General features: G+C 35.4%; 1 protein-coding gene across 1 annotated transcript; it reads left to right on the top strand.

The window, feature by feature from the left end:
- Positions 1–5,332: 5,332 nt before the first annotated feature.
- LOC113279510 lies at positions 5,333–20,019 on the top strand. Its single transcript, XM_026528206.1, has 4 exons — positions 5,333–5,525; positions 5,705–6,973; positions 7,094–8,697; positions 19,255–20,019. Exons 1-4 carry the CDS (start codon positions 5,333–5,335, stop codon positions 20,017–20,019), a joined length of 3,831 nt encoding a protein of 1,276 aa, XP_026383991.1.
- The last annotated feature ends 2,303 nt before the right edge of the window (positions 20,020–22,322 follow it).

Below are 22,322 nucleotides of genomic sequence, written 5' to 3'. Positions count from 1 at the left end.
ACAATTTCCTAAAACTTAAACAGTGTACAAGAAAGTACACATTTAATCGAAGCCAAAAACATCAAATAACAGTAAACCTAAATCAAACACTCCATCAATTAAGCTTCAGAATCTTACTGGAACACATAATTGAATAAATCAGAAGCCTACGACCTAATATCAGTTCGATTTCATATTATGCATCAGAAAACTAAAAATCATCATCAAACAACAATAAACAAAAATCATTTCACGAGAATCAAAAGCTAGTATATAACAAATATCAAATCAAGATCATACAAACAATAAGATGTAACAGATCGAATTGATATCATCAACTCATAAACCCAGAAAAACTAAAAATCAGAAACAAAACTTGAAAATTAGATGTAACAGATCGTACAACCAAAAGAAAACTAACCTGAGGTTGAATTCTGCTCCATTGACAATCAAATCCAACCTAACCTCTATGAATCTGTTAAATCACCTCCGAATTCAAATCTGGATCGACCTATCTCTCAATCTATCATGAATTCAAATCTGAGATTAAGAAAATAGATTTCAGAACGCTTTCGAATGTAACCTGATTTGAAATATGACGAAGAAACGATTAAATCCTCTCTGAAACTGTTAAATCGCCTCCCAAAATTAATCACTGACCTGCTCCTTGTTTTGAATTCATGTTTGAGATCCAAAAAATTCGATTTCAAAACACGCTTTACATATACAGAATCGCTTCAAGGGTAATTATGGTATATCGAAAAATAGGAAAATCGGGACTCGACTTGATTTTGGACTAACTCGTTCATATTTGGAGTAAATTGTAGCAAGCGGGGTTTATTTGGACTGGAACGTACTGGGATTCAGATGAGATGGACTAAAGCGTCAAAAGCCCACAAATTTTGGGACAAAACGTCAATTTCTACTTTCTAACCAAGGGATGGAGGCCTGTGACACCCGGAAAAATTAGGGGTGCCAATACCCGTACGAACCTACCTATAAGAATCCATAGTGTTATAATTCGTTATCGTGCCACCCAGTTTGATTCGCTTATGAGGCGGGCCTAAAAAATTTCTAAAATTTAATTGCCTCAAACAATTTAGCCTATATCCTTTTGAATTTTCTTAAAATGTAGTATTAGTTTTACTTGGAATAAATTGTGAAACGATTTGGTTATATTTTGGATTAAACTTTTTTATTTTCATTTCTATTTTATATTCCAAAGATTAATTACTTAAAATTATTTAATTTATAGTCTGTTCAATCTCCAAATTTCAAACATAAATTGCATAAGTTGTTATAGAACTTTAAGGCTTTAAATGCTCGTAGCCTACTTGACCTAGCCTGGTTAATAAAATCGGTTTTGGGCCTTAATTATATATTTTTCTCTGGCTTGCCCGATCTGATATATTTTTTTGGAACGATTTTTTGGGGACCATGGTTTTTTTGGGGAGACCATGGTTTTATTTTGGGTAAAGACATTAGAAGTAAATCTAGGTCACCCCTTATCTGGATATTTATATTAATACCTAAATTACCCTCCTGATTAATTTTGGGTGATGATTAGTTAGTGTTAATAATAGTTAGTGTAATGATTAGTGAGATGATTAAGTTAAAGATAATTAGTGAGATTACAAAATCAGATGATTTTTTTTAAAGAAGTAGAATTATTGAGAGAGTAAAGTTAGAGAAGATGAAGAAGGAAAACATGAAAAACGATGGATTTTACCAACCACAACCGGAGGAAGGGTATTTGGGTACCCAGGTGTGCTTCAAACTTAGATAATATTGGTTAAATTCCTCCGAACTTTCAAAAAAAATGAAATTTTTTATGTAGATTTGGGTCAGTTCGGTTACCATATGTCAAGAACATGTAACCGAACACACCTGAAAGTGTAGTTCGGTTACGTTTTCCAAACACGCAGGTTACCGAACTCGCTCGTTAATGGAGGTTTTGGTCATACAGTGTAATGTTCGGTTACCTAGGATAAAATGGTAGGTAACCGAACTTTGAACTTAACAATTTATTTGGGTACATCTTGTGTGTTCGATTAGTTCGAAAACTTCAACATATTTTGCGAATCAACCGATCTGGGCTTATATATGCATATATGCAATTAGGCAAACGTTCGGTTACTACGAAATTTATTTCTTGGCGAATTAGGTAGAGTTCGGTTACGAAGTTTCAAAGGTAGAGTTCGGTTACAAGGAAAACTTAACATTTTAGGAACGAACCGAACTTGTGGACTTCTCATTATTTTCGTAAACTAAAGTTCGGTGATATCCTTATTTTGCGAAGGAACTGAACTTATGGACTTCTGTTGTTCTAATACAAGGAGTTCGATTAAAAGTATTTTTTGCGAATCAACCGAACTCTATTGGCTAAGTTCGGTTACTTTGTAGTTTTTAAAAAATTTTGCGAAAAAACCGAACTCTATTGGCTAAGTTCGGTTTTTTTGGAACTCAAGATAGTGGCCACAACAACACAGTTCGGTTAGACTGGATTTGTTTTTTTCGTTTCTAAGGGTGGAGTTCGGTTACTTTGTAGTTTTAAAATTTTTTGCGAAACAACCGAACAGAGAGTTCGGTGACTTAGTTTTAAATCCAATAGAACCGAACTGTTCTTCGTATTCTTCATTTTCAAGAAGTTCGGTTAGTAAACTAGGGTTTTTTTGAAAAATCGGCCTAACCGAACATGGCTCTGTAACTCCTACTAAAACCCTATTTTGATGATTTCTATTCGATTGAAGCAATCAAAATCAAATTAAAGTGAAGGGTTTGTTGGAAAATACCTTCGGAGTGGTCCCATGGCAGAATCAGGCTCCGGCTGGCGTCTTTTATACTCGATAAAATTATCATGTAACAGAACTTAATTGTGATTGCATTGATGTTGTTACATTTCTTAAATAGGCGGTGGTGGTGGTGGTGGGAGGAGGTGGTGGTGGTAATCGGTGGTTGGTGGTGGTGATAATCGGAGGTGGTGGTGGTAATCGGCGGTGGTGGAGGGAGGAGGTGGTGGTTATATATATATAGGTGGTTATTAGGTTGGTTTTAAATTAAATTACGTTAAGGGTAGGTTAGTCATTTCAACGTTTTAGAACACCCCTTATCACTATAGGGAAGGTGGCCTGATAAAACCATGGTCCCCTCAAAAAAACCATGGTCCCTAAACCATGGTCTAATTAAATTAGGTTAAGAATAGGTTAATCATTTCAACTTTTTGATACCTAAATATGAGGCCCATACGGTCTAGCATGGATTAGGAAACGAACCAGACAGCCCAGGCTGACCCTATTTACACACTTACCTGGATATATATGATGATGAAAACTTACTAGCGTCCAAAAACTATGTATTTAAAGATTATTGTGTTGATCTTAACCATATGATAATTAATTTATCTTATATTTTGCAATTTTAAATTCAACACTAATATGTTGATCTTAACTGGATGATAATCAAATTATCTAATATGCTGCAATTTTAAATTCAACATTAATGGAGGATTACAAATGCTATTTGAATAGAGGGACTTTAAGCTTATCAAAATATTTACCAAATTAAATGATTACCTAATCCTATCATTTTTGAATTAAGTGAATGATCCAAGTGTGAGTGGGATTCTCTCTCCTCTCTTCAATTTTCCCTTAAAACTTTTTTTAAAAAATTCTCACTGAAATTCAATTAAAATCCTAAAAACACAATTAATTATCTAGAATTCATCATCTTTTTGATCTCTCTCGATCAGATCTTACTTAGTCATACAGATAATCTAGAAAGTTTTGGATTTCTTCAGACTCTTTTGAAGATTTCCAAGATATTCTGATTTTCGGTTACTTATTTTTTCAAGCCTTTGGCAGTTAATTTCTATATATATTTTCCTTCATACAATGGCAGAATCCTCACAAAATAACAATCCAAACATGGATATAATCCAAAATTTCGCTAACCTTCTATCCAAAGATATCCCTACAAAGAAGATTCAAATCAATACCCCATTACCAAATATTTATGTTGATTATCATAATTGTTTAGTTCTCAAAATAGTTTCACCAGAAACTTTATCATTTCAGAGGTTCGTGATCTCTTACATAAAACCTGGAGATCTTTTAACAAAAGATTTTACGTCTCAGAATTTACTTCAGAAACCTTCCTTATAAAATTTGAATCTCATTCTGATGCGGAACTTATCATGGAAGCTTCACCTTGGGTTATTAGAGACGATTTACTGGCACTGGAGAGATGCATACCTAACAAGCTTCCACATGAATATCTCTTTGATAGTGTGGAATTTTGGGCACAACTTCATGGTCTTCCAGTAAACTATCTAGACAGGAAGTTTATTCAAAGGTTGATTTCCTTTGCAGGGAGTCACAGAATTATTTCTCTTCATGAATCCAGGAAATGGGGTAAATTTGCAAGGGTTAGACTTCTAGTCGACATAAATCAACCCTTACGAGATTCAATTGTTTTTCCAGTGTCCAATGATTCACAAGTAACTGCAGAAATAAGGTATGAAAGACTTCCTCGATTCTGCCTATTTTGTGGTCTCTTAGGACACCTGATGAAAATGTGTCCCAAGGTGAATCAATACAAGGATGATATACATTTAAAGATGCCACCAGAACTTCATCAGAGGGATTATGATCTTATTGTCCCAAAATGCAGTCGTTCCATAGATGCTAATATCAAGGAATACGAAACTAATATGGACTTCTTCAAGGAATCTGATTATCAAGAAGATGAAACTTATGGTTCACTGGGTAATATGAAGATGGGTTCTTCTTCGATTACAGAGATGATGATTCATCAGTCCACATTGATTACAGCTCAGACTTTGGCTTCCACATCATCTGGTGACAAATCCAACGGTAAAGAAAATAACTTGCACATGAAGTTACCATCTTTCAGTTTTAATTCTAATGATAATAACTGAATGGTTAAGAATTTAACTTCTAATCAAGTAGATAATACCATTCATAAAGGTGGGTTTTCTTCACTCATAACTGATCAACAACCTCAGTTTATCTCTCATACAACTACTCAGATTCCGTTGCTGCAAAGGTTGAATTCTGATCTAATAAAGGGCAAGTCAATTGAAGTAAATCCTGAAACTTATTCAACTAACCTTCAATACAATACTTTTCAATCACTGGAAGTGTCAAAGTCATTCCAATTTGTTACAAAGAAACTAAAAGCATCTGTTGCAGAAGTAGCAAATAATTCCATTAGTGAGAACCTTCATCAAATTTTATCCAGGGAAAATACCGGACCACAGGATAATAACAGTGGACGGATTTTATGGAATCCCAGATAATCAAACAAGGTTACCAACAGGCGGGAATGTAAATCGATGGCTAGGAGTCTTCGCAATGCCATTATTCCAGAACCAATTACCATCTGTGATCTTAGAGGTGTTAAACGAAATGAGGATGGATTATGCATCAATTCTGGAGGAAAACAATCGACTGTAGTTACAAGAATCAACAAGAATAAGGATGAACAATGGGAGGTGGTGGCTATCCCTAATAGGCCGCACGGTCCATGTTAGTCTTTGCATGGAATTGTTGGAGGTTAGGGAATGACCCAACAATTCAAACTTTAAAATCTTTCCTGAGGAGCTCTAAGCCTAATATTGTATTCCTCTCGGAAACAAAATTATCAGAATCTTCTTCTCTTCCAATTCTTCGTAGATCTGGCTACTCAAAGCATTGTATTGTTCCAGTTATTGGTCGTAGTGGAGGTTTATGGTTACTCTGGCAAGAAGAGATCGAGGCTGAGGTTATTTCTTTTTCAAAGAATTTAATCCATCTTCAAGTGAAACAGCATGGTCCATACCCAATGTGGAATCTTTTTTGTGTTTACGGACCACCTAAGAGAACGGATAGAGCAAATTTTTGGCAAATTTTATCTACTTATTCACAATATGTAGAAGAGCCGAAATGCTTCATAGGCGATTTCAATGCTCTTTCATCTGTCAGAGAAAAATTTGGAGGTGACCAATCATTGAATAATACAATAACTCATTTTAATAACTTCATTCGTGATAATCATCTCTTGGATTTGGGTTTCTCTGGTCCTGCATACACATGGAATAACGGAAGACAGTTTCATAGTTTAATAAGACAGAGATTGGATAGAGTGTTGGCTTCACCAGACTGGTGTCTCACTTTTGAAACTTCAGGAGTTTTGCATTTACCGAGGCTTTCAAGTGACCATTCCCCTATCATTCTAAATACCTGCAGAAATACTCCCCGTAATCCCCCTTCTTACAAGTTTGAAGCATACTGGTGTGCTCATCCAGATTTTCTCAAAGTGGTTCTTGAGAGTTGGAACATCAATCTCACAGTTGATTTGATTGGAAAATTGGCTTGTCTTGGCGGCTTCCTAAAAAGTTGGAGTAAAAATAACATTGGTTGTATTAAAAATAAGATCAGAAATTTGAAAAAGAAGTTACTTCATCTTCAAAGTCTGAACCCGTCGACTACAACTCTTCAACAGGAAAAAATTGTTGCTGATAAATTAAATGAGTATATCATTATGGAGGATACTTATTGGGAACAAAGAATGAAGATCACTTGGCTGAAAACAAGAGATAGAAACACAAAGCAATTCCACCTATCAGTACAGCAAAGAAGGAAGAAAAACAATATCTCTTGCTTACAAGGGAATAACGGACAATGGTTAACCAAACCAATTGAGATAGCAGATGAATTAATCTCTTTCTTCAAAACATTGTTTCAGCAGGATATGGGAATTCAAGCTCCAACAAATCTACAAGATTCTTATTTTTCTCTTGAAACATATGAAAATACTTCTCTTTCTTCGATACCTACAAGTGAAGTTGTTTGGAATGTGGTGAAAAGCATGAATTCCTTTGGTTCTCCAGGGACGGATGGTTTTCCGGCGATTTTTTATAAGAAAAGTTGGTCCATAGTGGGAGAATATACAATCAAATTCATACAACAGATCTTCAGGATGGGAGAATTACCAAGTAAGTTGAATCATACTCACATAAGTTTAATTCCGAAGGTCAAGAATCCAACTAATGTTGTGGAATTTAGGCCAATCTCTTTGTGTAATGTTTTGTAAAAATTTGTGGCAAAAATCCTAGTTGTTAGACTAAGTCCTTACTTGAATAAGTTTATATCCTGGTCTCAAAATGCCCTTGTAAAGAATAGACAGGTAACAAATAATATTGTTATTGCTAAAGAGTTATTTCACTCAATGCATAAGTCTAAGTCTAAACAAGGAATTTTTGCACTCAAATTAGATATGTCGAAGGCGTATGATAGAGTTTACTGGTCTTTTTTGAGTTTCATGCTTCATCAAATGGGGATACATGACCATGCTCATATGTTGATAATGAACTGTGTATCTACTTTAAATTTCTCTATACTTTTCAATGGATCTCCGTATGGGAATTTTGCAAGTGGAAGGGGATTACGGCAAGGCTGGCCTTTATCACCATCTTTATTCATTATTTTCTCACAGGGATTATCCTTACTCATGGCTAAATTTGAGAACACAAGTCTCTATAGTGGATACAAGATCAACAATTATGCGCCATCAATTAGTCATCTTATATTTGCGAATGATTTTTTTTTCTTTGGGAGAAACTCGGAATCAAATGTGAACCAGTTGAAGTGTATTTTGGACTTGTATTCTTCTTTCTCAGGTCAGATAATTAACTTCTTCAAATCTTCGATTCACTTCAGTAATGGATGCTCTCCTTATAACAAATGGCGAACGGTTCAAATTTTGAGTGTAAGAGAAATGGAAACTAATGAAAAGTACTTAGGTACTTATCCACTGAAATCTGATTGCAGCATTGATACTTTTGAGCCTCTAGTATCAAAGTTTGGAAATAAACTTTCTAGTTACAGATCTTTCTATGTTAATTCTGCGGGTCGAATTGTTTTATCAAAGAATGTGTTGGCTGCTATACCTAATTATTCTATGGGTATCAGTAAACTTCTAAAGGGTGTTACAAACCAAATTTCACGTATTCAACGTGCTTTCTGGTGGGGACATGAAACGAGCACAAGAAAATGTCATTTTATCAGTTGGGATAAGGTAGAGAAAGCTAAAGAAAATGGAGGTTTGGGTTTAAGAAATATGCAACAAGTGAATATCTCATTGGTTTCAAATTTGGTTTGGCGGTTCTTAACATGTATATATGCTTCTTGGGTGCAATTATACAAGAGTAAATATCTGCAATCACTCTCTTTTTGGGATTGCGACCCAAAACCAGGTGGTTCAAAAACCTGGAGGGATATGCTGTCTGTAAGAAACTTGTTCACAAATAATTGTGTCTGGTTTATCGGCTCAGGTTGCAATATTCACATCTGGAATGATCCTTGGATTCCAAATGTACCAGGCTTTAGACCAACTAAATTACCAGATTCAAGAGTTCAAGTTGAAACGGTTTCAGATCTCTTCATCCAAGGCCAAAACCAATGGAATATCGAACTTCTCCTGCAAGTTTTTCCACAAGATCAGGTGGAGGAAATTACTAATATTTATATCCCACGGGATGATCAGGTGATGGATAAATTAGTCTGGTTAAAAACTCCTTCAGGTAACTTTACCTCAAAATCTTGTTACAAACTGCAGGCTGATAATGTGGCAACAACTTCATCGATGTCAGCTTTTCCCTGGAAATTGTTATGGAAACAAATGAAGACACAACATAAGATTCATATATTTCTGTGGAAGGTACTTCATAATGGTTTAGAAGTTTATTCTTGAAAAAGTGGGGGTACAACAACCACACCCAATATTTCGCTTAGCAATCTATATGGACAAACTCCAATATACTTTCAAGATAATCAACTAGACTCAATCTTAATAAAGTATATCAAAGAGTTTTATCTCTCTTTCTTGATTCAATTATTTCTCAAGCAAATAGAAATCTGCGAGTCTAATTGAATACAAGAGAAATCACTTGAGCGGTACCAAAGACCAATGTTCAAGGATCAATCAATTTCAATCAACAACCAAAGGTCGGATTTCCAATTGATTGATTCGAACGCACAACCTGTGATATTTCTGAAAAAGCGGGGTATAACAACCACACCCAATATTTCGCTTAGAAATCTGTATGGACAAACTCCAATATTTTTTCTAGAGAATCAACTAGACAATCAGACTCAATCTAGATAAAAAGTATATCAAAGAGTTTATATCTCAATCTCTAGATTTGATATATACTCAAGCAAATACAAATCTGCGAGTCTTTATCAAATACTAGAGAGATAACTTGGATGGTACCAAAGACCAATATCCAAGTGTCAATCAATTTAAATCAACAACCAAAAGGTCGGATATTCTAATTGATTGAACAACGCACAACCTGTGATATTTCAATTATATAACAAAATATAATGCGGAAAAGAAATAACACGCACACCAGAATTTTGTTAACGAGGAAACCGGAAATGCAGAAAAACCCGGGGACCTAGTCCAGATTGAACACACAATGTATTAAGCCGCTATAGTCACTAGCCTACTCCAAATTAACTTCGATCTGGACTGTAGTTGAACCCCAATCAATCTCACACTGATCCAATGTACAATTATGCTCCTACGTCTCTGATCCCAGCAGGATGCTACGTACTTGATTCCCTTAGATGATCTCACCCACAACTAAGAGTTGCTACGACCCAAAGTCGAAGACTTTAATAAACAAATCTATATCACACAGAAAAGTCTACGGTAATAGATAAATCCGTCTCCCACGAATATACCTACGAGTTTTTGTTCCGTCTTTTGATAAATCAAGGTGAACAGGAACCAATTAATAAACCAGACTTATATTCCCGAAGAACAACCTAATATTATCAATCACCTCACAATAATCCTAATCGACGCAGCGAAAAAAGATATTATGGAATCATAAACGATGAGAAAAAGTGTTTGTGATTTCTTTTATATCTTGCCTATCGGAGATACCAATCTCAATCCAATTATTACAATAGTTAACCAAATGGTTAGCCATATGATCACTTTCATATCAACCATATTCTTCTTCACCATAACTAGTTCAAATGACTCAAATGAACTAGTCAGAGAGTTATTCAATTGCTTAGATCTTATGTAACTACACAAGACACAATCGAAGCAAAAACGGTTTAATTCACTCGAATCGGTTCATGAACTTTATAGCCACGGTTTGCAAAAGCATTCCTTATTTTATATAAACATGAGTTCAAGAACAACCGATTTTAGATATAACCTACTCAAGTTCGCGGACTGGGTTCGCGGACTTAAGCTCACGGAAGGAGTTCACAAACTCCAGCAGAAATTCTCGGGTCGAGAACTGCGGAATGAGTTCGCGGACTTGGCTCACGCCATATTCTGTTTCTCTTGATCAACAAAGTTCGCAAACTTTGGTTCAAGGAATAAGGACTTATACATATATGTGTTTCCACAACAATGCTTATATCCTACCAATGGTTATGTAATCTAAACTCTCATTTCAATCATTGAAACATTCTCAGAGAACGTTATATAGTCGTTATTCACATACCATTTTTCGTAAGAGCAATTTTCAAAGTGATTGAAACATAACATGACATTCGTCACTAGATAAAGATGAATTTGGCTAAAGCGAAAGCTTACCAACACATATTTCGAGAAATAGATAGGCGAGTTAAACTCGGCTCGAAATAGCAAATGTGTATAATCTAAGTCTATATAGCAAAACGACTTTTATCTCAAGATAGGAGATAAATATACTTTTGAGTGATAGATAAGTTCAAGTCTCCACATACCTTTTAGTCGATGAAGATCCACCGGTTCCTTGACTAGTCCTTCGTCTTGTATGATGATTGCCATGGAGTTCTTGAGCTCAACTACACTTTCTATCCTAGTCCGAGACCTTAGCTATAGTATACTAGAAATCAAGACTTATAGTTTTGATCACTAACATTGACAAACATGCTTGAGATAGCAACGCATGCGAGTTCGACCGAGCAATGCTCTAACAATCTCCCCCTTTGTCAATTTTAATGACAAAACTATCAATACATATGGAATACAAAAATAAATAAATTAACTTTTATAGCTCCTATTCCATACGCCTAATCTTCAACATTACTTGAAATCTTCGTCACTTCCAAGTACTCCAATGATCCCAAAGGTTGTAAGTTCAGCATCATCGTTGTTGAAAATTCATAGCTATAACAATGAGAAAACAAGAGTTCTCAATCATTGTTATACAATGTCATAGTATCATTACACAGTATCAAGGTCCAATTGTATCACAACTTCAATAACAATACTATGGTGATATGTATCACTCCCCCTTAGTCAATACTCCATCTCACATGGAAACCACCCCCCCTTACATAATGATCCGAAAACCATATGTATTTGTAGTGTGAACTACATATTAATTCTCCCCCTTTTTGTCAATAAAATTGGCAAAGGTACAAGAACGGGATCCTAATGAAATTTCCGAAAGAGACATTTCTTGACCAAAAGAAAGCAAATATATATCATCTTATTTAGATGCAATCATAAAGCCGAAGCTAAATGCATTCATCAAGGAGTTTGTAAAGATACAAGATAACCCATATAATATTCCACAGCCGCACTCCCCACAAATATTTGGCAATTAAGCGCAAATTCAAAAATAACTCTTCCCCATAAAATGTCATTCCCGAAAGAACAACAAGAGCGACCTTAATTTCGAAAGAAAATAAGGATTTCTTTGGACATAACAAATCACATACAAGTATGAATTTGAATCCAAAAATATTCAATTAAACTAACCACAAGTGAACTCATGATTAATTTAATTGACAAATGCTCAACATAAGTGAACTTATGGAGACTTGAAAACATACAATTGGATTAATCACAAGAGAACCCATAATTAATCTAATCGAAATACACAACCAAACTAATCACAAAAGTAATCAATTGAATTGGTCATGTTCTACATAAAAAAACTTACGGAGCAACAACTAAATAACCAAACAAGATGATTAATTTAGTTGAATATGCTCGACATAAAGTATCTCACGGAACAACAACATAGCTAATTATAAAAATAATCAACTTGGTCGTTCTATGCTCAACATAAGACACTTTATGGAGCCTCACAGTAATACATAAAATATGGATCAGGGAAGATCAATACTACTGAATACACAAGGATTCATTCTATTTTCCATCACTATTCGCATAACGACATTCAATAGACATAATCCTTGCAAACAAAAGATTTTAACCTATCTTCCATCAAAAATTGACATAATAGGCTTAACTTTTGTATTTTTCAAAAGTCTATTCATTCTTTTATCAATACATGCATATCGACATACGAAAGACTTTACTTTTGACAAGGTATGGGACAATCATAGTTCACGAACACAAACACACATGTACCATAAACAATTGCAATATATAAAACCATAAAGATTAATACTGCAAAAATCATCTTCCAAACAAGTTTAGAATTTAAACCAATAAATCTAAAAACATGAAGATGAAAACGTTGGACATAGCTATGTGTAAACACAATAATGGCTATTCCAAACTCTAGTTATTCTTCTAACAAAAACAAGAAAAAAAAGAAGAAGATTTACTAGGCAAACATAAACTCCTATAGAGAACATGATCTGAAAAACACTAGATCCGGTTAGCAACCAGAGATTGAACATGGACGAGCTCATTAGTTGGTTTCTTCAGTTCGTTTTTCAAAGACTCAAGATTCCTTGTTGCGATTCCTAGTTGTTCACGTACGACGTCAAAATCTTGAAGGAGATTCCCTACCAGTTGTGATGATATCTAAACTGGTAGTTTGTTTTCATGATCAATGGCATGAAGGCATGTTATGAAAATAAGATTCTCATAAAACTTGATAGTCTTCCCTTTCTTGACTTCATCATCTTCGTTTCCTCCATTCATTGTGTACACAAAAACCTTTGACCTTTCATAACAGTGTAACACGGGATGACACCCAAGTATATAAATAAGTTCCATGGAAAACCCTTGGACAACTTGTACACGTTCGTGTGGGCCAGAAGTTCGTGCACTGGTGGTCACGACCTTAAGATGTGACAAAAAGGAAGAAGAATGAAGTTTGAGTGTCAAGACTAATAGTTGAGAACCAACTATTTTGAGGAAGTACACGCAAATAGGAAATTTACTTAAGAACAAAGGATCATGATTATCTACAAGAGAAAAACTGGAGCGAAGCTCAACAGATTTTTAAAGATCAACAACAAGAAAGGAAGAGAATACATATAACCGTGACAGCACTTCTCAAGACACACTTCTTGAGAACAATGATCATCCTTCTTAAATTAAAAGAGGGATGTTGTAGTGAGCAGTCATGGTGTATTAAGATGAGCATTTTGCTCATCAATTTTGACTTCTTCTTTTTCTCCTTCAGAAGGATTTAGAGACAAATCACATGGCATAGTTGAAGGACTTTTATTAAGAGATGAACTAGGAGTACCTGAGTCAATCGCTTTCCATGTTTTTTTGATGCCCCGTTTGAGTCTGTATATGCTCATCTTAAGTTCAGAGACTCGATTATTGATATGTAAGCAATCTGGAGCTGAACTCTTGGATTTGCGGCCTTCTTCAGGGAGTGACAAGAAACTTGACCTTTATTTTTTTCTCCTATGTCTTTTCCTCTTTTCAGAGTTATTTAAGAAGTCAGTTACTCTTCGGCCGTTCTTCCTTCTTCCATTTTTTGTTTCGAAGGCACGATTAAGAAAAAAACTTATCATAGTAGTTTTCTTGATTGTCGAAAGTGCCCTTTACTCCAACAACGTGAGAGACGGGTTTAATGACTTCTTTAGACATCCATGCAAGCATGTTGTGAAGTTTTTCGTTCCTTAACCGAAAACGACATCTTTGCTTAGAATGTCCTTTATTTCCACAATAATAGCAGTTAAAGGAATTATTCTTTACCGTTCTCGTGTGAGTAGATTTGGAAGAAGTAGAATCCTTGTTTTTAGTCACATTACAAGTTGCGAAAGTTTTTTCACATGAAGAATTATCAATAGCTTTAACAAAATTGATCTTGCTAGTTTTGGAGCGTCTATTCTTTTATAGCCCAGACCACGTGTATCACGATGTTATTTACATGCTCCAATCATAGAAGACAATTTTGTAGAGCTAGAATTGAATCTTCTCAGACTCTCTTCCAGGGATTTCACTTTATCAAGAGAAGATGCAAGGTCAGTCTCCAAGGATTTTTCTTTGGCAAGAAGACTGAGTTCTTTGTCATCAAAACATTTTTGTTGAGAGTCATATCTTGCTTCAGTTTCTGCAAGTCTTTCTTTCAACACAAAGAGATTTCGGAGAAGATTATCACATTCAGACCTTTTTGTGCGTACATCTTCCTCACGATCTTTAACGATAGATTTTAGGAGATTATATCCTCCATCATATCCTTTAAAGAGTTTTCTCAATTTTCTATTTTCTTGACAAAGAGGAGTCATGTACTTTCTCAAGCAAGTTGTTGACTTCTTTTCTTTCAAAGCATGGTAAAAAAACTTGATGTATTGAGAGACTTCCTCATCGATACTTTGTCCTTCTTCTGAATCACTGTCATCTGACAGTTCATCCAACTTCTCATCAAGAGATTTTTCCCAGTCGAATGCAGATTCAGTCAAGGAACAGGAAATGGAGTTTTTCTTAGAAGTTTCAGGACTTTGAAGCTCACCCGAGAGTCTCCGAACTGATGTTGCATTATCAGAGATAGTACTCTTGTCCATAGAGTTAGATCGCTACAAACACAGACTTGTAAGGTCTTAAACGTGTTTGCTTGCTCTGATACCAATTGAAAAAGCGGGTATATAACAACCACACCCAATATTTTTCTTAGCAAGTATGGACAAACTCCAATATACTTTCTAGAGAATCAACTAGACACTCTGACTCAATATAGATAAAAAGTATATCAAAGAGTTTATATCCCAGTCTCTCGATTTGATATATACTTAAGCAAATAGAAATCTGCGAGTCTTTATCAAATACAAGAGAGATAACTTGGATGGTACCAAAGACCAATATCCAAGTGTCAATCAATTTAAATCAACAACCAAAAGGTCGGATATTCTAATTGATTGAACAACGCACAACCTGTGATATTTCAATTATATAACAAAATATAATGCGGAAAAGAAATAACACAGACACCATAATTTTGTAACGAGGAAACCGCAAATGCATAAAAACCCCGGGACCTAGTCCAGATTGAACACACATTGTATTAAGCCTCTACAGACACTAGCCTACTCCAAATTAACTTCGGTCTGGACTGTAGTTGAACCCCAATAAATCTCACACTGATCCAAGGTACATTTATGCTCCTACGTCTCTGATCCCAGCAGGATGCTACGTACTTGATTCCCTTATCTGATCTCACCCACAACTAAGAGTTTCTACGACCCAAAGTTGAAGACTTTAATAAAAAAAAACGGGATCACACAGAAAACTCTACGATAATAGAAAAATCCGTCTCCCACGAATATACCTACGAGTTTTTGTTCCGTCTTTTGATAAATCAAGGTGAAAATGAACCAATTGATAAACCAGACTTATATTCCCGAAGAACATCCTAATATTATCAATCACCTCACAATAATCCTAATCGACGCAGCGAAAAAAGATATTGTGGAATCACAAACGATGAGACGAAGTGTTTGTGATTTCTTTTATATTTTGCCTATCAGAGATATCAATCTCAAGCCAATTATTACAATTTTACTCGTACGATAGAAACAGCAAAATCAGATCACACAACTACGAGAAAGTAGTATCGGTTTGGCTTCACGATCCCAATGAAGTCTTTAAGTCGTTAACCTGGTTTAGAAGAAGAAACCAAAGGTTAAAGGAGAATCGACTCTAGCTTAGCAGAACTAGTATCACACAGAAGGTGTGGGGATTAGGTTTCCCAGTTGCTAGAGTTCTTCCTTATATAGTCTTTCAAATCAGGGTTTGCAATCAATGTTAGCTTGGTAACAAAGCATTCAATATTCACCCTTAGATGGAAACCTGATAGATTCAAGCTAATATCTTTCAACCGTTGGATCGAAAACTAGCTTGTTACACACAAATGAAATGCACGTTTCTAGGCTTGTGTAACCGTACCCAAACTTGTACATTTGTTGGTTCAACAATAGTTAACCAAATTGTTAGCCATATGATCACTTTCATATCAACCATATTCTTCTTCACCATAACTAGTTCAAATGACTCAAATGAACTAGTTAGAGAGTTTTTCAATTGCTTAGATATTATGTAACTACACAAGACACAATCGAAGCAAAAACGGTTTAATTCACTCGAATCGGTTCATGAACTTTATAGCCACGGTTTGCAAAAGCATTCCTTATTTTATATAAACATGAGTTCAAGAACAACCGATTTTAGATATAACCTACTCAAGTTCGCGGACTGGGTTCGCGGACTTAAGCTCACGGAAGGAGTTCACAAACTCCAGAAGAAATTCTCGGGTCGAGAACTTCCGCCAGTTCGCGGACTTAGTTCGCGGACTTGGCTCACGCCACATTCCGTTTCTCTTGATCAACAAAGTTCACAAACTTTGGTTCAAGGAATAATGACTTATACATATATGTGTTTCCACAACAATGCTTATATCCTACCAATGGTTATGTAATCTAAACTCTCATTTCAATCATTGAAACATTCTCAGAGAACGTTATATAGTCGGTATTCACAGACCATTTTTCGTAAGAGCAATTTTCAAAGTGATTGAAATATAACATTACATTCGTCACTAGGTAAAGATGAATTTGGCTAAAGCGAAAGCTTACCAACACATATTTCGACAAATAGACAGGCGAGTTAAACAACTTTTGTATAATCTAAGTCTATATAACAAAACGACTTTTGTCTCAAGATAGGAGATAAATAGACTTTTGAGTGATAGATAAGTTCAAGTCTCCACATACCTTTTAGTCGATGAAGATCCACCGGTTCCTTGAGTAGTCCTTCGTATTGTATGATGATTGCCATGGATTTCTTGATCTCAACTACACTTTCTATCCTAGTCCGAGACCTTAGTTATAGTAGACTAGAAAGCAAGACTTATAGTTTTGATCACTAACATTGACAAACATGCTTGAGATAGCAACGCATGTGAGTTCGACCGAGCAATGCTCTAACAATTTCAATTATATAACAAAATATAATGCGGAATAGAAATAACACAGACACCAGAAATTTTGTTAACGAGAAAACCGCAAATGCAGAAAAACCTCGGGACCTAGTCCAGATTGAACACCACATTGTATTAAGCCGCTACAGACACTAGCCTACTACAAACTAACTTCGGTATGGACTGTAGTTGAACCCCAATCAATCTCACACTGATCCAAGGTACAGTTGCGCTCCTTACGTCTCTGATCCCAGCAGGATACTACGCACTTGATTCCCTTAGCTGATCTCACCCACAACTAAGAGTTGCTACGACCCAAAGTCGAAGACTTTAATAAACAAATTTGTATCACACAGAAAAGTATGCAGAATAGATAAATCTGTCTCCCACAGATAAACCTACAAGTTTTTTTCCGTCTTTTGATAAATCTAGGTGAACATGAACCAATTGATAAAACAGACTTATATTCCCGAAGAACAACCTAGTATTAGCAATCACCTCACAATAATCTTAATCGACGCGACGAAAGAAGATATTGTGGAATCACAAACGATGAGACAAAGATGTTTGTGATTAATTTTATATATTGCCTATCGGAGATAAAGATCTCAAGCCAATCGTTACGATTGTACTCAAAACGATAGAATCAACAAGATCAGATCACACAACTACGTGAAGGTAGTATCGGTCTGGCTTCACAATCCCAATGAAGACTTTAAGTCGTTAACCTGGTTTTTAAGAAGAAACCAAATGTTAAAGGAGAATCGACTCTAGCTAATACAACTAGTATCACACAGGAGGTGTGGGGATTAGGTTTCCCAGTTGTTAGAGTTCTCCCTTATATAGTCTTTCAAATCAGGGTTTGCAATCAATGTTAGCTTGGTAACAAAGCATTCAATATTCACCGTTAGATGAAAACCTGATAGATTCAAGCTAATATCTTTCAACCGTTGGATCGAAAACTTAGCTTGTTATACACGAATGAAATGTAATATTTTGGGTTTATGTTACCGTACCCGAACATGAACATTTTTTGGTTCAATAATGGTTGGCCATATGAGCACTTTCATATCAACCATGTTCTTCTTCACCATAACTAGTTCAAATGACTCAAATGAACTAGTTAGAGAGTTGTTCAATTGCAAGGAAATCTTATGTAACTGCACAAGACATAATCGAAGCAAAAACGATTTGATTCACTCGAATCGGTTCATGAACTATATAGACACGGTTTGCATTTAGCATTCCTTAGTTAATATAAATAAGTTCACAAACAATCTTTAGATATAACCATCTTAAGTTCGCAGACTTAGTTCGCGGACTTAAGTTCCCAGTAGGATTTCTCAAACTACAGCAGATTTTCTCGGGTCGAGAACTTCCGCCAGTTCGCGGACTGAGTTCACGGCTCTTTTTTGGTTCTCTTGATCAACAAAGTTCGCAAACTTCGGTTCAAGGAAAAAGGACTTATACATATATGTTCCACACAATGCTTATATCCATCATTGGTTATTTAATCTAAACTATCATTTCAACCATTGAAACATTCTTAGAGGACATTTCGTCAAAGTAAGCAATTTTCAAGGTGATTGAAACGTGTCATGACTTTCTTCACTAGGTAAAGATAAACTTGGCCAAAGAAAAAGCTTACCAACACATATTTCGAGAAATAGATAGGCGAGATAAACTCGGCTCGAAATAGCAAATGTGTATAATCAAAGTCTATATAGCAAAACGACTTTTGTCTCAAAATAGGAGATAGAGTAGATAGACTTTTGAGTGATAGATAAGTTCAAGTCTCCACATACCTTTTAGTCGATGAAGATCCACCAGTTCCTTGACTAGTCCTTCATCTTTTATGATGATTGCCATGGAATTCTTGAGCTCAACTACACTTTCTATCCTAGTCCAAGACTTAGCTATAGTAGACTAGAAATCAAGACTTATAGTTTTGATCACTAACATTTATAAACATGCTTGAGATAGCAACGCATGCGAGTTCGACCGAGCAATGCTCTAACAATTATAATATATCAAGATTCAATACACAGATTCACACTGCTTGCCCTTTATGCAACTCACATGAAGAAACAATCTGTCATCTTCTATTCTCCTGTGAATTTTCTAAGGCGGTATTTCTGGGCAGTCCACTTTTCATTGATATACCGGAAGAAATAGAAGCTATGCAGATTATTCAACATCGGTTACAATATGCTGATCATGGAATAATGTTGAGTCTGGGTTCGTGCTTCTTGTGGAATATTTGTAAGATAAGAAACGACGTGATCTTCAATAATGTGACACCATCAGTGTCCCAATGTATTTCTAAAGCTTTACAAGATTTCAAGGTTTTTGATATCCGTAATTCTTTGAATTTTTGTACTGAAGTCCCAATTAATCAGGTTAATGTAGCAAGTTGGCAATTTCCACCTCCTTTATACATCAAAATCAATGTCGATGTTGCCTACAATAATGGAAAAGGTGCAGTAGCGGCGGTTGCAAGGGATTCTTATGGAAATCACCTGGGAAGTGGAACATTGTGTTTTGATTCCTTCTCATCAACAGTCGCAGAAGCTAAGGCTTATGGTTTTGGTCTTCAACTGGCTAGAAGACTACAAGTAAGCAAAATCATTCTAGAAGGGGATGCAGAAGTCATTCGTAAAGCTATTATATGGAATATGAACGAAATTCCATGGAGTATGTGTTCCACTATTCTCTCGATTCAAGATCACATCAAGGATTTCAGCGAAGTCAGTTTTACTGTTGTTCCTAGAGATGCAAACTCTATTGCTCATGACTTACTTCAATTTGCAATTTCTAATTTTATAAACAGATGGTGGATTCATGATGAACCACCTAATTGTATTATGCAACACCTCATTATAGAGGATTAATATCAATAAAAATCTGTTTCCTTCAACAAAAAAAAATTAAGTATGAGTACGAATACCACCACTATATTGAGTTTGGATATGAATTTTCATAAATAGTTTGAGTATAAGTAGCAAGTCAAAGTACTTTGATTATTTGAAAATGTTAGAGTCATCAAAAAAATCGAGGATAACATTAAAAGGTCAAGCAAAATAATGGAATATGGAAACTTGGAATCCGTAAGAATTTCGAGTATTCTTCTGGGATATTTTTACGCCGTATTGCTACCCAATATTGCACGTGTTAGCATCTTATGACCAAGGCTTGCCTTCTCACTACATTATAGAGAAATTATACACCATAATAGTTGCTTTGATTATAATCTATCCAAAGCCAAGAGCCTTTGCTTGATTAGGCATCTTTTCATTCAATTTTGTACATACTCCAATAAATAAGTGTCATGTTGACATTTCATCTGATTAGTTAAGTAGTTAACGGATGAACTCACTATCACGCGTGTAAAAAGTCTAGTCCCTGATTATAGAATTATTAAAATTATTCAATTGATAACATTGAAATGTCACGTTATCATTAAAGAGTGCGATTTATCGATACCTACTATCTACTAGTACTTGATGATAAGATATTCATTAAAACTGATCGATGTTGAAGTAAATTATAATAGTTAAAACTATATATATATATATATATGCCACTGACTGTGTAAGGTAAAAATAGTTTATTTTGAATGTTGTATTTACCTTTATATTTTGCTTTAATCTTTCAATGTCCGAGTATTCGTTTTGGGGGAAAAATAACATTTTCTTGGACTCTACCTCAGGACGAATTTCGCACCATGCCATACATGAGATTGAGTACCATCATAGGGCACATGTTTGTATACGAGATTAAGCGACATCACACTACATCTAAGACTAAGTGTGACATGGGGCTCATTTTGAGGTATGAGAGTAAGCTTTAGAATGAACTCGTCCCCAAAATTTGAGGTTTAACTTAAGAACGTGTCCGAAAATCAAACCAAAACTGATTATACACAATCGAGTCGAATAAAAGCTGTAGATGATGGTTTTCTGACACGTACAATTAAGGGCATGCAAAAGCGTCATACTAGGTCTTATTAGATCAACCAAGTCAATCATATTAGCTCAGTTATGCGGCTCAACTAGTCAAACTCATTTATAGAGCTCACATAGTTTAGCTTTGCCCTAGATCACGATCAACTCAGCTCTAGAGCTCGACCAGTTCAACTCTATATCAGAGTGTCAAGATCAGGTTCTCAAGATCGACTTGTTCGACTCAGTTCTAGAAATCGATCAGTTCATATCTGCTCAAATCACTATAGCACAACTTATAGTCTCTTATATATTTAATAACTCTCATAGACATGTCAACGGTTGACCCATGAGCTTGATCATATTGAGCGGGACTTACACTCTATTGTATATAGGTTTCATGGACACGTCCATGGATAACCCCATCAATTTGAACCTTATGGGTATATCCACGCCTGACTCCACGACATCATAACCACACTATCTCATCCTAGCCACGTACAACACGAGATATTCTCAGGAGATATATAAACCTCACTCTTAGTTTCATAAGAACATCCTAGGTGACCTCATGAGACCTGAGCCTCATGAGCACGTCCCAGATGAGTCCATGAAACTTGAGCCCCATGAGCTCGTCTTAATTTCGTACAAACATGGGACTTAGGCACAAACCTCACGCTCAGGCAAAAAACTTACCTTCATACATAAGAATCATCTATTCAATATCATAGGAGTGTTCATGGATAACATCACGAATCTGGGCCATACAAACTCGTAACAAAACTATATATAAACTACTCAGAGCTCAGCACGCTCATCAAAGGAACCCACAAAAACGGAATTCAGTTGTTGCCCTCTCATATCTGACCATATTAGGTTGATATATACTCAACCTTAGATCATCTTGTGCATAAGTAATGCATAATATTATCCACAATCACACATGAAAAAAGACAAATTTATATGATATACTAATTGCTTTAGAATTAACTTTACAACGGAAGTATCCACATATGGTTAAAGTTGCACATGGTACATGTAAAACTGATAAGCCATGTTTAACCCTTAAACCAAAATAAATTGTTAATCTAACGATAATTAATATTTTTTACATTATTGAAAATTGGTAAATCATGATTTATTTCTGGTTTGCCCCTAGAACCGAGCCAAAATCATCGTTTTAAAACGATTAACAAGGATTGTAGATTTTAATCATATGTATTGATTATAACTTTAATGCATCCCTTTTAGCC

This window comes from Papaver somniferum, chromosome 5 (assembly GCF_003573695.1).
Source record: "Papaver somniferum cultivar HN1 chromosome 5, ASM357369v1, whole genome shotgun sequence".
Taxonomy (NCBI): domain Eukaryota; kingdom Viridiplantae; phylum Streptophyta; class Magnoliopsida; order Ranunculales; family Papaveraceae; genus Papaver; species Papaver somniferum.
This window is presented reverse-complemented; position numbering and strand designations above follow the sequence as displayed.

What these genes read in the sequence shown, in the direction of transcription:
- LOC113279510 (XM_026528206.1), top strand. Translation starts at nt 5,333, where the DNA reads ATGGCTAGGAGTCTTCGCAATGCCATTATTCCAGAACCAATTACCATC. An exon ending in CAGGATGGGAGAATTACCAA is followed by an intron (nt 6,974 to 7,093) that starts GTAAGTTGAATC and finishes CAAAAATCCTAG; the next exon opens with TTGTTAGACTAAGTCCTTAC. An exon ending in TTCATATATTTCTGTGGAAG is followed by an intron (nt 8,698 to 19,254) that starts GTACTTCATAAT and finishes GAATTTTCTAAG; the next exon opens with GCGGTATTTCTGGGCAGTCC.